The sequence below is a fragment of the Carassius auratus genome, chromosome 12 (genome assembly GCF_003368295.1).
Source record: "Carassius auratus strain Wakin chromosome 12, ASM336829v1, whole genome shotgun sequence".
NCBI classification, from domain to species: Eukaryota; Metazoa; Chordata; class Actinopteri; order Cypriniformes; family Cyprinidae; genus Carassius; species Carassius auratus.
In genome coordinates this window covers 4,409,229-4,426,077 of record NC_039254.1, presented here as the reverse complement: position 1 = coordinate 4,426,077, position 16,849 = coordinate 4,409,229, and the positions used below count along the sequence as shown (strand labels likewise).

At 36.4% G+C, this 16,849-nt stretch overlaps 1 protein-coding gene across 1 annotated transcript in view; it reads left to right on the top strand.

The window, feature by feature from the left end:
• Positions 1-16,849, top strand: part of LOC113111553 (protein kinase C epsilon type-like) — a 56,773-nt gene that overhangs the window by 27,270 nt on the left and 12,654 nt on the right. The window contains exons 4-11 of the mRNA XM_026276377.1: positions 20-54; positions 137-225; positions 970-1,099; positions 1,182-1,324; positions 1,469-1,568; positions 2,053-2,258; positions 2,339-2,512; positions 10,942-11,096. Of these exons, the coding sequence (XP_026132162.1) occupies positions 20-54; positions 137-225; positions 970-1,099; positions 1,182-1,324; positions 1,469-1,568; positions 2,053-2,258; positions 2,339-2,512; positions 10,942-11,096 (1,032 nt within the window). The remainder of the gene's footprint in view (positions 1-19; positions 55-136; positions 226-969; positions 1,100-1,181; positions 1,325-1,468; positions 1,569-2,052; positions 2,259-2,338; positions 2,513-10,941; positions 11,097-16,849) is intronic.

Sequence of the window (16,849 nt, the reverse complement as noted above, 5' to 3'; positions counted from 1 at the left end):
TTTCTCTCTGTTTCTGCAGGGGTGTATTGGGGAAGCAGGGGTATCAGTGTCAGGGTGAGTAAGACTCTTCGCTTATATACATTGACAATAAAATAAATTATAATCTTTCCTCATTTGATAATCCTATCTCTTTCAGTGTGTACCTGTGTGGTCCATAAGAGATGCCATGAGCTCATTATAACAAAATGCGCTGGCTTGAAGAAACAGGAAGACACTCCTGAAGAGGTCAGTTCTACTTTCTTGCTCTCTCATGCTATGTTTGAGTTTGCATGATTGTTTTGTTTTCTGAAGTATGCATACTACACATTATGAGCTAATACGTTTGCCAGTATGTTCACAATTTTCACAACAGAAAATAATGCGAGGGATATGGTTTCCCAGAATACGATGCACTTATCTTGACCTTTTTTTTACATAAACATAAAATAACATAATGAGATAATGTGACATCATTTTGTCAATGTACTGTAGAAAGATCATGAGGACTTTTTAAAATGTTAAAAATGTTAAATGTTAAAATGTTAAATATTGATGCATAATGTGTAACGAGACACTTACAGTACAGTGTTTACTGTTTTGTTTTTTCAGTGCTAGTATTCTAACAATAGCCCATGCAGTGATATTTTAATAGTGTATATATATATATATATATACCTTTTTTATATTCCAGTTTCAGTAATTGTTGTACTTTGACTTAAACTTATTTTATTTCAGTTATTTGCCAAGGCAACATTTTTTTTATTAATTTACCTTGAATTTTTTCGGTTTTAGTTTTTCCCATCTAATATTTATTTTCAGCTTTATTTAAATGAAATCATAAACAAATCATTTAGTTAACTAATAATGAAGGCAGATTTTCCACTGTTTAAGTTAACAACACTGAGCCTCATGTGCCTAAAACTACTAAAACCTCTGCGGGATCAGTTGGATTGTGGGTACTGTGGCATGAATGATGTTTTGTTATTACAGGTTGGCTCCCAGCGCTTCAGTGTAAACATTCCACACATGTTCAGCATTCATAATTACAAAGTCCCTACCTTCTGCGACCACTGCGGCTCCTTACTTTGGGGACTGATGCGGCAAGGCCTGCAGTGCAAAGGTAAGTGTTGTGAAAAATCATTTTGTTCAAGAATCTAACGTCATTGCCTTGTATTCATTTCCATCTTCTCGCCTGTTTTCAGCCTGTAAAATGAATGTCCATCGGCGCTGTGAAAGTAATGTAGCTCCTAGCTGTGGTGTCGACGCCAGAAAAATTGCTAAAGTGCTATCTGATCTTGGGGTGACGCCAGATAAGATCTCCAACAGCACCCAGCGCAGGAAAAAGGTGAGCGGTCGAAATATCTGAGGAATGTGAGGAGGCCAGATTGGACCATGGGTTGATGCAGTGATGTGATGTAAAGGATTAGATGAGAAAGGCATTCAAATATTAAAAACATTAGTAATGATATTAAAAATGTCCTCTCTTTAGTTGACTCCAGGGCAGGACCCTCAACAACCCATAACAGAAGCGCCCTCATCAGAGGAATCTGACCGATGCAAATCAGCTCCTACTTCACCTTGCGAGCAGGGTACAAAGTTACACACACTCTCACACACTCTGCAGTCTTATTCTTTCATTACTACATATTCATCATTTATTTGCACACTTAATGGGATAGTTAATCCAAAAAGGAATATGCTGTCATTTATTGTTTTAAATCTGTATGTTTTTTGTGTGTTTTTTTGCGTGGAACGTAAAAGGAGAAATTTTGAAGAATGTGCTAAATGCTCTTTCAATTTGAATTTCAATTATTTTCTTGTTACAATGAATAGCGCTTCAAAAGTGATTTAAAAGCACAGTAAAAATTAGAATTTGTGTGAGAAACCGCTTGGACCATCTTTAGAATTTTATGCAGTATCATTATTTCAGTCGAATTGAATTTCTCCTTATGTGTTTTATGGAAGAAAGAAAGGAACCCGTACAGGTTTAGAGTTTGAGTAAATCATGGCAGAATTATTATTTTTGAAATAATAATTCCTTTAAGTCTAATATTTATGTTTGTTTATTCATAGCGGAGCTTGCAGAACAGGAGAACTTCCGCAAGGCCCTTTCATTCGGCCAGGAGCACAAGTCTTCCTCCTCTTCCGCAGGCAGCGGCGTTCAGAGCACAGCGACCGAGGGCCGGGAGAATGGAGATGTAAAGACTGTCCAGACGAAGAGGATGAGTCTCACTGACTTCTCATTCATCAAAGTGCTGGGCAAAGGCAGCTTTGGCAAGGTGAGTGTTTTTCACAAATCACTACTTTTCAGATTTGGTTTATGAATCAACATCTTCACTTTGCCCTTTCTGTGCTGTAGGTGATGCTGGCAGAGCTGAAAGACACAGATGAGGTTTACGCTGTCAAAGTGTTGAAGAAAGACGTCATCCTTCAAGATGATGATGTGGACTGCACTTTGACAGAGAAACGCATTCTAGCCCTGGCTAGAAAACATCCCTATCTAACCCAGCTATTCTGCTGCTTCCAGACCAAGGTAAAACAGTCACTAAACCCAGATCTGATTTCTCACTAATCCAGACTCAAGATTAAACACTTGAGATCTACCTTCATAACTTACAAATGCAGTATTCATTTCTTTCTACCCATGAAATAAGTGAGATTTTAGACATTTTAGAGTTATGTTGGCCATAGCATAAAAGTGGATGAATTTAAACTGTCAAGTTCCAAAATAGAACTTCATGCATTGATTCATAGCTCAATGCAATAATTCATAGTTCATACAACTTCTATACCTCATTCCTAGTCTTCTGAAGCTATACAATAACCGTATGTTTGTAAACTAACCAAAAATGTATTTAAAGTATTATTAAAAATATTGCAGGGTCTACAATAAAGTTTAGTTAATGCATTAGATATCATGAACTAACAAGAAATGGATTTATTCTACAAGGCTACTGTTTATTTCTATAGACACCACCATTCAGGAGTCAAGATTTATAATGTTTTTGATTATTTTTGAAAGAAATCTCTTATTACTCACTTAGGCTGTATTTATTTTATCACAAATACAGTAAAAACTAAAATATTTAAAATGTTTCATTTCAAAACTTTTGAACTGTTGTGTATGATAATGAAGTTTTAACATTCGAAGCTCATTGCACCAAATGCATTAACTAATGTTCACAAATCGAAACTTTTTATGGAAATATCACGTACAAATCTCAATGTTTTCTCATAATCCAGCAGATGGCAGAGCCACACATTATGACTTTATCAGGATTTCACTGCTAGTACCAGACTTTGTCCAGCAGGTGGCAGTGTGGCTTCTTTCTGATGGCTAATGTGTGTTTAGAGCATGTATTGTAATGTGGTTTTAAGGTGACAGTCTGTTGAGTTGTTTGAAACGGATTAAAATACAGAGAGGTCAGTTGAGGTTATGAAACCTTTAGCACTTTAAAGTGGTTTAGGATCCTACAAAGTGCCTGTTTTTATTTTCCAAGTTAAAAAATGACACCAGCGTGTGAATTAAAAATTGCTGAAATGTGTCCAGTAAGTTAACTTCTTTGAATTTCTTTTAATCACATATACTTCTGCACACAACTGTATTTACGGTTAGGGAAGGTGAGTTAAAGTGGTACTCGTTCTGTCAATGAATTGTGCTCATTATAGACTCTGACATCCTTTTCACCCACGCTTTTATCACTCTCATCTTCTGTCTCTTTTCCCCGTACTTCTCTATTTTGCACTTTCACTTCTTTCCGTCTCTTGTTCAGCTTCCCCTCCCATGCCCCAGTTACACTCACAGTGATATCTAGTGTCCTCATTTCTCTTTTTACCGCCCCCTCTTTCTCTCTCCTCTCATTCTCATTTGCCCACATCTGAGAACGCACACACACACACACACACACACACACACACACAGACAGACACAAAAAGAGTACAATACAAGAGAGGCAAAAACGAAGGGTTGGAGGCAGTAGCACTGCGGGAAAGGGGCAGAAAGAAGAAGGAAGATGTGATTTGGGGTGAAAGAGTTGTGTACTCTTTTTGAACTGCTGCCTCTGGTTTTAATCAGCTTTGGGATCGCAGCCATATTCTTATCAACTGTAATTACGCTGCAGAAATGTAAATAACATTACACAACTGTTTCTGATGAGGCCTGTTGGGACTGCGGGCATGCATGCTTCTGCAGATAGAAAATAGCCAAAAGAAGGGGCCATATAGAAGGACCATGAGGAGGATTATGGAACATGTGAAGTCTGAATGATTGCCTGGGAAAAAGAGAGAGGCAGAAAGAAGGAGGGAGGGTTAACTCATGCTGGAGCAATTCACTGGGACTTTAAAACGACAGATAAACAAAGTACTCGTTCATCCAAAAATGAAAGCTCTGGCATCGTCTACTCGCCCTCATGTCACTTGTTATGATTATGAAATGTGTTTTATGTAATAATGAGTAATATATAATATGAAAACTTTATCTTAAGTTTCAACAACAAATAAAGAATTCTAGCGTAATTTAAATAATTAATTAATTAAATAATAACTCATATTATTATATTATTATTATATTATAATATTATATATATATAATTATTGTATTAAAAACGTTAATTATAACCTACATTATAAACGTAAAGATATAACCTACTATATTATTAGTAATATAATAATTTAACCATTAAATTCTGATAAAAATAAAGAATTAAAAACTGTTTGTTTATTAATAAATGTAAATTATGACATTATTATATTATATTATATTATATTATATTATATTATATTATATTATATTAGCTCTGTTATTGTTTAAAAATTACTATATGCCTGGCTTAAAATTTACCAAAAATCAGACACATCATTATTAGCATCAGCAATAATCAAAATATGAAAAAAGTTTATTATTTAATTATCATTTATTCAACTTATTAATATATGTTCAATTATTGAATGTAACCAACCTTCCAACCTATTTTGGGTTCATTTTAAGCAAGAAAGTGTAGGAGGTCTTGGATATGACATGATATGTCTGAAAACTAACAGAAAGTGAGTGAAGTTAAGTGAAGGCAAGTAACCTTTATTTCTAGAGTGCTTTATACGATACAGCTAGTTTTTATTTAGTTTATTTTATTAAAGATGAATTCAAGTAGCATCGAAAGAGATGAGTTTTCAGCTGTCGCTTGAAAATTGTCAGGGATTCACCATTCCTTATAGGGGTGGGAAGATCATTCCACCAGTCAGGAATGGTGAACGAGAATGTTCTGGAAAGTGATTATGAGTCTCTCTGAGGCTTTGCTTACTAATGGATCTCAGACTTCTGGAGGAGATGTAGATTTGAAGTAGTGAGTGGAAGTAGGCGGGGACTGAGCCTGTGGCTGTTCTGTATGTAAGCATCAGTGTCTTGAACTTGATGCGAGCTGCAGCCGGTAGATAACTTCCCAACACTCAGAGGGAATGTACAGCTACAGGCGTGTAAGAATAATTATTTGAGTGGGCAGAGAAATGGTGGTTTGTCACAATTATAGACAGTGTGCTAGACATGAGTGTGTTCTTCACTCCCAGCTGAGAACAGACACAGATAAAGTCATTATCACAGTTTACTTCTCACATTTCTAACACTGTAGCAACCCAGAAGCCCTTGGATGCCCCTTCCCTTCGCTACTGTAAAGTGATCTAGACTCTAGACTCAGTGAACCTGTGGCATGATGTTTTACTGTTCAATGCATTTGCACATAATTACTGAGATCAACAAAGGCTCAAGATCTAGACTGGATCACATTCATTTTCTTTGAGATCTCTTGCACTCATTCTTTATTTCTTTAATATCTCATTTGTCTTTATTAGAGTGAAATAAGATATGCAGATCACTCTCTTTTCTTGATTTGTATTATTGTCATGTATGTAAAAGTTTTTGTCTTCTGCCTTTGTACAGTCCATGTGGAGCACTCACTCATTTTCCATCCAAAGGAAGAAAAAGTTGATTTGAGCCTCATTTTCTTTCTTCCAACTCCCCTCTCTCCATGTCTCGCTTGTATCTCGTTTTCTTTCTCTCTCTCTCTCTCTTTCCAGAGTAGATTGATGAGTTGAATTCACTCTCAAAACTCTGAACAATGTTGTAGTGCAGCCAAACCTAAGCTCAAATTTCTGCTGAGCATGACAAAATCTCTCCTTCTTTCATCATCCACCTTTTTGCCCTTTCTCAATCCATCTTTCGATCTGTAATGTTCTCAATTCTCACTTGTTTTTACATCAGTCTGTTAGACTGCTGGCCCTGTATATATTAGTTTAGTTTTTTTTTTTTTTGTAAAATGTGCACCTAATTCAAAGTCATTATAAAGCCTTTTCAGACATAAAAGCTGCAGGACACTCCCTTGTTTTAAAGGTCTAAATTTCCCTACAATTGCCAGCAAACCTTTCTCTTAATGGGCAGAATAAAGATGATTCAGAAATAAATTCTGAATCATCAGTTCTTCTGATGTTCCTTCACGTTTATATCATGCTATAACTTGAAATAAAGAGGAAAAACACATATATGATTTGTATTTTGTGATAAAACTGACAGAATTTTGAAGTTGAGCTGTTATATTAAAAGTAAATATATATTGGCATTTGGCACTAAAATGGCATCTTAAATAAGAACAGTATTTATTTGAAATATAGTTTTTTTTTTGCAAAATATGAACAGTCTTTATTTTCACAATTGAATGCATGCTTACTGAATAAAATGGTAGTGTAATAATGTTTTAGCATACTTATTTAGCTAAACACTGTTGCCACAGTACTGCAGAATGTACAGTACAGCTTTAATCCCACACAGATTTAGTGAAGTTGTTGAGTTGTGTATGTCTATATCCATAGGCTTTCGCTAATGCAGATTACAGGCTTTATCATGCTTGTGTGCTGTATGTCTGTTTTGTGTTTTCAGCACGGGTTTGTCAGAAGCGTCCTGCACCTGCAGTCTTTAGAAAATAAGCCATTGAAAATGTCTTTCATAACATGTTATATAAGCATGGATGAGACTAAACAGACGTTTCCTTACACCACCCGTCTGTTATAGCATGTATATGCAACTGCCCTGCATGAAACACACACACATACACACATACACTATAATTCCAGATGTAACGATACAACTTTTCTGAGTTCATGACACAAAGATATCAAAAAGTCGTCTTGTAAGCAAACAAAAGCAGAGGTAGTTTTGACTTACCCAAATGGGGCAGTACTGTATCTGCTATCTTCCAATCAGAGCTGCTGTCTTTTGGTCCAGCCCAAACGGAAGAAACTATTTGTTCATTTCTAATTAGGGGCAGGAAATGTTTGTTCATATTGGATTGGGTGGGCCTCCTTCAGATTTCTTGGCACATTTACACAAACTATTTAAGCATCCTGTTTAAATTCCTCCTCTCTGAATAAAGAACAATGTACACAGAAGTGGGCTTTTGTATACTTATATAAGAGTACTACTTTGTTCATCAGAAGTCAAGGCTTAAAATGATTTTTGTTGGTGAGCGAAAGTGAAGTTTTGCAGTGTGAAATTTCTGGCAGAATTTCATTATGTACGCTGTATTAAATACCAACCACCGCAATTAAGATGTATTTAATATACCTATATCCTGACTGATTTAGTACACTGTACAACATTTCTCTGCACAATGCTTAATCAGCATAACATTGGCACTAAATAAAAAGGTCCTTTCTTGTCAAAGTAATTACGTTTTTTTTTCAAATTCTAATAAACCTAAAGGGGTCAAATGATGAGTTTTCCTTTCTCTTTGGAGTGTTAAAAGTTGTTTGTGAATAGATAAGATCCCTAAAGTTGCAAAGACTAAAGTCTTAAATCCAAAGAGATATTATTTATAGACTCATCCACGCCCTCCTAAAATGCCTTGTTTAAACACGCCCCCACATGTCTACATCACAATGTGGGAAGATTTGCATAACACCGCACAAATGTTCACACAAAGAAAGAAGGCTTGTTGTTGTGTTGTTGCTACCGCTGCCATGTTGTGAAGGCTGTGTGTTTTTCAATACTTTGTTTGGCCTTCCAAAAGAGGAAACGACTACAAATTAGTGGTTAAGTAGTATCTACAACGCTGTAAAGGAAAATGTCGAACCAAATATTAAGATGTGTGCAGCACATTTTATGGAGGACTCTTTCCTGATCCTGGGAGAATAGACTACTATTCTTCTGATTCACAGCCTGTAAGTACGTTTGCATATTTTAAGAATTTGCCACTGATGATTCAAACGTGAGTTTTGAGTAGTGTAGAGTTGCGCTTTTTGTTTGTTGTTTCTCCGATCACAAATGCAGACATGTTTTTTTGTTTACGCGGCGCAATACGCAACGCGTAAAAAGACTGTGAGTATAAGTCTGGGACGAGTGGGGCGGGGCCAAGAGCCGTGGGAACAGAGTGAGGCCGGTGGAGTGATTTGGAAATGAGCGAGGGGGCCGGAGCCTGCTGCCATCTGCCAAGAATGGGGAGGAGCAGGGAACGAGGGAATCCTGTTGGCTGCCCAAACCCGGAGGAGCCGTCGCCGTCCACTGAGCGATGGAGGAGTGTCGCGCCGTCCACCAAGGGCCGTCCAGTGCCGCCGCCAGCTACCATGGAGAAGTTCACACAGCTGGTGGGGGGCCGAGCGGCAGCGATGTGGGTATGTGACGAGTGGGGCAGGGCTGAGAGCCGTGGGAACGGAGCAAGGCCGATGGAGTGATTTTGCCGATGAGTGACACCTGCTCCACTCACCGGTCTCGAGTCCCACGGAGGAGATCAGAAGGATACAAAAGAGGAGTGACGATAGTGAAGGACGAGAGAGTACCAGGCCTGGATTTTAGTTTGTGTTTTAGTTTTGTTTGTGCGCTGCAGTTGTCCATAAGGGGGTTGTCATGCTGTTTTGTGTTTATTTTGTTATTAAAAGCTTTATTTGAATGTCGGCTGGTTCCCGCCTCCTCCCCGTGATTGTGAAGTTTTTATATTGTTACAAAGTCATTATAATCAGTAATTATGTCGCCACAGGATGCAACAAATGCCTCAATTGTAATTAGTTTTTATTGGTTTTGTCTTGTCACCTGTGAGACGTTATCACAGTAAGTTAATGGGCGTAATATTTCTGTCACATGCTTGAGGTATTCAGCCAATCACAATGCACTGGATAGCTGGCCAAACCAAGCACACCTCACTTTTCAGAACGATGAGCTTTGTAAAATCAACGCATTTCAGAAATTTGGGGCATAGAGGAGAAACAATAATGTACATTGTGAAAAATAGTGTGTTTTTTTGAACCACATAAACCAAATACAGAAAATAATGTTCTTTTTAGCAACATTTAAGCTTGTGGCATGCTGTGATGTATTCTTTTACAACTAAAAGACTTTTAAAAGGTAAATGATACATTTTAACAAACAAACAAAGAATAATGAATTTTATCCAGATCTTAAAAAAGACACTTTGAGGCGCTTTGAACTTAAGCCAATAAGAAACCACCTAGAAACCCTCAACAACCTCAGAACCCACTCTGAACGCATTAGCAACTGCATACCAACATCCTGCCAACCACTCACTACAAACTAGCATCATGCTGTTGACTTTTGCAATGGCAAGTATTACTTCTGTAGTGTGTGGTTGGTGGAAAATCTAAATATATTGACTCCATAGTCATATAAGAGATTAGGAGATCATTTAGCAACTCATTTCTGGAATTGGATGATATATGATTTGTTATAATGTATATCACCTTAAATGAAAATTTGCTCACCCTAAGGTCATCCAAGATTTTGTCGATTTTTTTCTTAATTGAAACAAATGTTGAGAAATTTTGAATTGCAACACTTGCTTACCATTGGATTATTTGCAGTGAATGGGTGCCATCAGAATGAGAGTCCAAACCAAAGCAATCCACTGACTCCAGTCCATCAATTAGTGCCTTGTGAAATGACGAGCTGCGTGTTTATGAAAACGAATTGATCATTAGGTGTTTTAACTGTAAACCATCACCATAATCCATAATAATGCTTCTTTCAGTGAAAAATTCCACCCACTCTCACATCAAAATCAATATTGACTGCAGAGAATCCACTGGTGATCAAGTAATGCTAAATCCTGGAGCGTGAGTCCAGTAAATCCTGGAGTTTCAGTAAATAAATTTTTTTGGTGATCTATTCCTTTAAAAAAAGACTTAAGGTAGTTATCTTGAGTGTGTATTCATTTTTTGTTTCTTTATAATCGCTTGACCTTTGCTGTGTGGTTAGCAGCACCTAAGTTTTCTTGTGAGTGGGAGCATGTGTGTGACCAAACTGGAACCTTTTGGACCCATGAATCAGCGGTACGTCTGGCGTAAAAAAAAAAAAATCACAATGATCAAACATGGAGGTGGACATGGGTTTTTTTGCTGCTGCAGGAAGTGGAAATCTTGACCGCATGAAGGACATAATAGATTAATTAAAGTATAGCAGAGAATTGAATGCCTAATATAGTAATTCATACAAAAATACTAGAAGTCTATGGCATGTCCCGGTGTAGAGGTTATAGCCAGGTAAATGTTAAACTCTGCAGGATTGCATATAGCTTTACCAGAATTGCTTTTCTCTGAATTGGGGACTGTTTTATCATAAGGCCTCTATAAAAGATCTCCACTTCCTGATCATAAATGATGTGGAAAAAGAGAATGAGGTGTGTTTTATAAGATGTTTATACAGTTTTTAATTGATATGTCCTTTTCCTAAAATATTGAATAGGAACACAAACATCCCAAACATTCCTTTCTTATATCTTTATTAGTTACAAGAAATGTTTCCTATAGTGTCAGAAAGTGTAATCAAGTAAGCATATTTGTTAGCTCTATTGTTTGTGCATTGGCATGTGCAGTGCTTAACTGTTAAATGTTGTTACTGGGTGTGGGGTCAGTTCTATTAATATCACCTCTGTCTTTTTGTCTTCTTTTTTTATTATTTCTCTGTCTCTCTAGGATCGGTTATTCTTTGTTATGGAGTATGTGAACGGAGGAGACCTGATGTTTCAGATCCAGCGCTCACGAAAGTTTGATGAAGCTCGTTCCCGTTTCTACGCAGCTGAGGTCACATCTGCGCTTATGTTCCTGCATCAACACGGCGTCATCTACAGGTATACACACCTGCAGTAAAAATCAACAGACAATGCTGTCACAGCCCATTTTACTTGCATAATGTGTCATGTTTATGACTTTAGTCAAAAAGTAGTGCAGAATTTTAGCAATCAGAAATTAGTTGGTTTTTGAAAGTTGGTCATTTCATACCACTTACATTTAAATAAATAACATTTTAATAAATGCATATATTTTAATACATATGTTAAATGCATACAGGTGCATCTCAATGAATTAAAATGTCGTGGAAAAGTTAATTTATTTCAGTAATTCAACTCAAATTGTGAAACTCATGTATTAAATTAAATGCACACAGACTGGTTTCAGTCTTTGATTCTTTTAATTGGGATAATTTTGGCTCACATCTAACAAAAACCCACCATTTCACTATCTCAACAAATTAAAATACTTCATACGATCAGTAAAAAAAAACATTTTTAGTGAATTGTTGGCCTTCTGGAAAGTGTTAACTTAGTGTACATGTACTCAATATTTGTATAGGGCTCCTTTTTCTTTTTTTTCTTTTTCTTGCATCTCTTCCACACTTTTTCCTTCCACTCAACTTTCTGTTAACATGCTTGTATACAGCACTCTGTGAACAGCCAGCTTCTTTGGCAATGAATGTTTGTGGCTTACCCTCCTTGTGAAGTGTGTCAATGATTGTCTTCTAGACAACTGTCAGATCAGCAGTCTTCCCCATGATTGTGCAGACTAGTAAACCAAACTGAGAGACCATTTTGAAGGCTCAGGAAACCTTTGCAGGTGTTTTGAGTTGATTAGCTGATTGGCTTGTCACCATATTCTAATTTGTTGAGATGAATTGGTGAGTTTTTGTTAAATGTGAGTCAAAATAATCACAATTAAAAGAACCAAAAGACTTAAACTACTTCAGTCTGTGTGCATTGAATTTATTTAATACACAATACACAATAATACACAAAAAACACATAATACACAAATTAAATTGAGTTTCACAATTTAATTTGAATTTCTGAAACAAAAGAACATTATTATTATTATTATTGTAGTTATTACATATAGCTTTCTCTGCATTTTAAACAGAAATAACTAAAAAAGAAAAATCACACTTCACCTAAAAAACTTCACACTTCACCTCTGATTATTAAAACTTACACATAGCTGTCACCAGCTGCATATTAAGGTAGGATAAGAACACCTGTTTTAAAGAAACAAACAAAGAAAAATGCATACTTCACCCTGAAAGTCAATTTGCAATCACAGTTGTTTTTATTTTCTTATTGCACATTTATGTTCATGTTGGCATTGTCTACAATATTGACAAAATTAAGAAAGTTTGATTTGATGTTTCATTTTTGGTGACATCATGTAGAAACTCTAAATACAAGCACTAATCATGCCATGAGATTGCAGTGTTACTTCAGCTCCCACAAATGATGCCAATCCTACCCAGGCATCATGCTAACTGGCACTCAAAGACTTTAAATGCTTGTTTTTGTTCCAGCTCTTAGGCAGATGTCAATCCTTTTTGACCCGTGAGAGTTAGCAAAAGATCAGCCATTGTTAGTGTAGCGTTTAGTATCAGCTTACCTCTCAGTGAAGTAAAGTCCTTATTCAGGCCACAGCAGGTTTCCTGCTCCCTAGTCACAGCTGAAGATACAGTGTACACTGTGTGCTAACTGCAGCCCTGTGCTCCTGATACAGTTCAGACAGAGCTTTCATTTTTTTAGACAATTGTGAAGTGTCTCAAAAGGACTAATCCTTTGACACACATGCACACTACATTCATACAGCAGTAAAAAAACAGTTAAAGCGATCAGTGTGGTGTGTTCACACTCGCTTCAATTATGAAAGCGAATTGAATGCTTTCAGTGTTCTCATATGTACAGAACAATTTGACTCTCACACCTGTTGATTAAAACGGTTGTCAATCCCAAACTTACTGTGTGAACACAGCCAAACACATTCATTCCTTCCCAGGTGCAAATTTGTATCTCGCTATCTTTCCGTCCGTTTATCACACAATCAGATTTACAAGCAAAAAAGATATTCTAAAAGCTGAATACAGAGGCTGCAATGGGTCACATGCCTTGAGAAAAGCACAAAAGCACTATTCCTTATCCAAAGCTTGGGTAGATACTGTAGTACATTCCTGCTGAGACCTGCAAAGAAACAAGAGGTCAAACTTCACACGACCCCCATTTGAGACAACCATCAATATCTTCCCTGTTATCATGTCAAAAGTGCTTGCCATGTCAATGTCTTGATGCTTATATTGATTTGTCCTAGTCCAATAAAGTGTTTTCGAGTTCATTAATGCAAGTGAGCTGCATTGCCCAGCTGTTTCTGCAGGGTTTAAATTTTGTTAATAGTAGTCATTTAAAGACAGATCTGATTAATGGTTGCAGGAACACCAATGGTAAATTCCGCACTGAATAATATTAACTGTTCATTGCATGATTTAAAGATATGACGATGAAATGTTTCCTTATTTGTGGTTCGTAATTTATTAGGTCTTGTAAATTTATAGATGGTTAAGCATGATAGATCTGGCTTCAGGGAAGAGTTGAGGAATGTTAGTGGAGGATGTATTAGTGGATTACAGCACCTTTCTGAAGAATGAGAAGCCTCTTTAGCCTCCAGCAATACCAAACCCAGTCTCCACCTTTTCCCCTTCTTTCGTGAGGAGTACAAATTAGGGAGGAAATCCTTAAAGATATTCTGTACACTTCTAATATGTACAAGTAGGAAATGTACAGTCTTGTTCAAAATAATAGCAGTACAATGTGACTAACCAGAATAATCAAGGTTTTTCGTATATTTTTTTATTGCTACGTGGCAAACAAGTTACCAGTAGGTTCAGTAGATTCTCAGAAAACAAATGAGACCCAGCATTCATGATATGCACGCTCTTAAGGCTGTGCAATTGGGCAATTAGTTGAATTAGTTGAAAGGGGTGTGTTCAAAAAAATAGCAGTGTGGCATTCAATCACTGAGGTCATCAATTTTGTGAAGAAACAGGTGTGAATCAGGTGGCCCCTATTTAAGGATGAAGCCAACACTTGTTGAACATGCATTTGAAAGCTGAGGAAAATGGGTCGTTCAAGACATTGTTCAGAGGAACAGCGTACTTTCATTAAAAAGTTGATTAGAGAGGGGAAAACCTATAAAGAGGTGCAAAAAATGATAGGCTGTTCAGCTAAAATGATCTCCAATGCCTTAAAATGGAGAGCAAAACCAGAGAGACGTGGAAGAAAACGGAAGACAACCATCAAAATGGATAGAAGAATAACCAGAATGGCAAAGGCTCAGCCAATGATCACCTCCAGGATGATCAAAGACAGTCTGGAGTTACCTGTAAGTACTGTGACAGTTAGAAGACGTCTGTGTGAAGCTAATCTATTTTCAAGAATCCCCCGCAAAGTCCCTCTGTTAAAAAAAAGGCATATGCAGAAGAGGTTACAATTTGCCAAAGAACACATCAACTGGCCTAAAGAGAAATGGAGGAACATTTTGTGGACTGATGAGAGTAAAATTGTTCTTTTTGGGTCCAAGGGCCACAGGCAGTTTGTGAGATGACCCCCAAACTCTGAATTCAAGCCACAGTACACAGTGAAGACAGTGAAGCATGGAGGTGCAAGCATCATGATATGGGCATGTTTCTCCTACTATGGTGTTGGGCCTATTTATCGCATACCAGGGATCATGGATCAGTTTGCATATGTTAAAATACTTGAAGAGGTCATGTTGCCCTATGCTGAAGAGGACATGCCCTTGAAATGGTTGTTTCAACAAGACAATGACCCAAAACACACTAGTAAACGGGCAAAGTCTTGGTTCCAAACCAACAAAATTAATGTTATGGAGTGGCCAGCCCAATCTCCAGACCTTAATCCAATTGAGAACTTGTGGGGTGATATCAAAAATGCTGTTTCTGAAGCAAAACCAAGAAATGTGAATGAATTGTGGAATGTTGTTAAAGAATCATGGAGTGGAATAACAGCTGAGAGGTGCCACAAGTTGGTTGACTCCATGCCACACAGATGTCAAGCAGTTTTAAAAAACTGTGGTCATACAACTAAATATTAGTTTAGTGATTCACAGGATTGCTAAATCCCAGAAAAAAAAATGTTTGTACAAAATAGTTTTGAGTTTGTACAGTCAAAAGGTAGACACTGCTATTTTTTTGAACACACCCCTTTCAACTAATTGCCCAATTGCACAGCTTAAGAGCGTGCATATCATGAATGCTGGGTCTTGTTTGTTTTCTGACAATCTACTGAACATACTGGTAACTTGTTTGCCACGTAGCAATAAAAAATATACTAAAAACCTTGATTATTCTGGTTAGTCACATTGTACTGCTATTATTTTGAACAAGACTGTACATTTCTAGTATATCAGATTTCTGGGCGTGACATGTATACGTTTACTCAAAGTGTGTCAAGATTTTTTTATACAAATTATTTTCTGTTCAAAAGTTCCATTCAAAAGTTAGGAGTCAGTACGATTTTTTTATGGCAGTAAAAAATGTATCAAAGTTTCTACAAACGTGTTAAGAAGCATATTAAATTTTAAAGTTGTTTTCAACATTTATAATAAATTAAATTTTTCATTTCAGCATATTAGAATGATTTCTGAAGAATACAGCTATTTTTACATTTACATATAAAAATACATTTAAATATATTATATTTATAATCACTGTTATTAACACAATTATTTTTGTTTAATTATCTCATAGTAAAGACATTGTTAAATTGTAATAAGGACTGAATAGTTCTCAATTTAGATTAGATCAAGGAAAATGGGAAAATGTCATTAATTAAGTGCTTTAAACTAGCCTAGTGACACTAGTTCATTTATGTAAGTGAGGATAGCAAAATGAAGTAAACTGTGATATACCCCCCAAATTTTTCATACAGTGGACTACCAGTCAAATTGTAAAAAAAATGGGTCCAAAAATTATTCATACTGACCCTGTACTGACCCTGTTTTTCTTAAGTGTTTTTTTCTTTAATGCTAAAGCAACCAGTGTTAATTTTGACAGCAAATTCAGATTAAGTCTTAGTCTTAGTCTTTTGAATAACACACCATTTAGTTTTAGTCACATTTTAGTCATCTGAAATGTTTTAGTCTTAGTCTAGTTTTAGTCGACTAAATATCATAAGAGTTTTAGTCTTAGTCTAGTCTTAAGTCTTTTAGTCTTAGTCTAGTTTTTTTTTTTAGTAGAACAAAGTCAACTTAGTTGACTTGACTAAATGTTTCCATCAGTCTGTTATGGAATGGTATTTATAAAATAAAAATAAGGCCTGCTCTCAATGAAAAATATACATGCTCTCTGAAAAAGATATGCATTCGTCCTGAATGATATGCAATGTATATGACATTCTTTCAAGATGAAGTACAGTATTATTGAAATAGACAACCACCTACAAAGTAATTCAATCAAGAGCAGTGAGTGATTTACTTTCATTTTCATACATTAAAGACACTGACAGCAGAGCTAGTAAATTAGGCGCGTACACTTTAAGAGACAAATGCATCCATTATAAAGATACGCATCCGATTTCTTTCCAACTCTTTACTTTCACTGAAGACACAACTACAGACTTTTTCGAACACACTTTCCAAGACGGGTATTTCGACATATTTAGTATGTATTTGTTGTCGGTACAAAAGTAAGAAGACTTTGAGTTGCGTTGCTGAATTGAGCTCTTTCACTTTTAGCTCTTTTTCTTATGTTTATTTAAAATGCGATTTGTATTTGTTC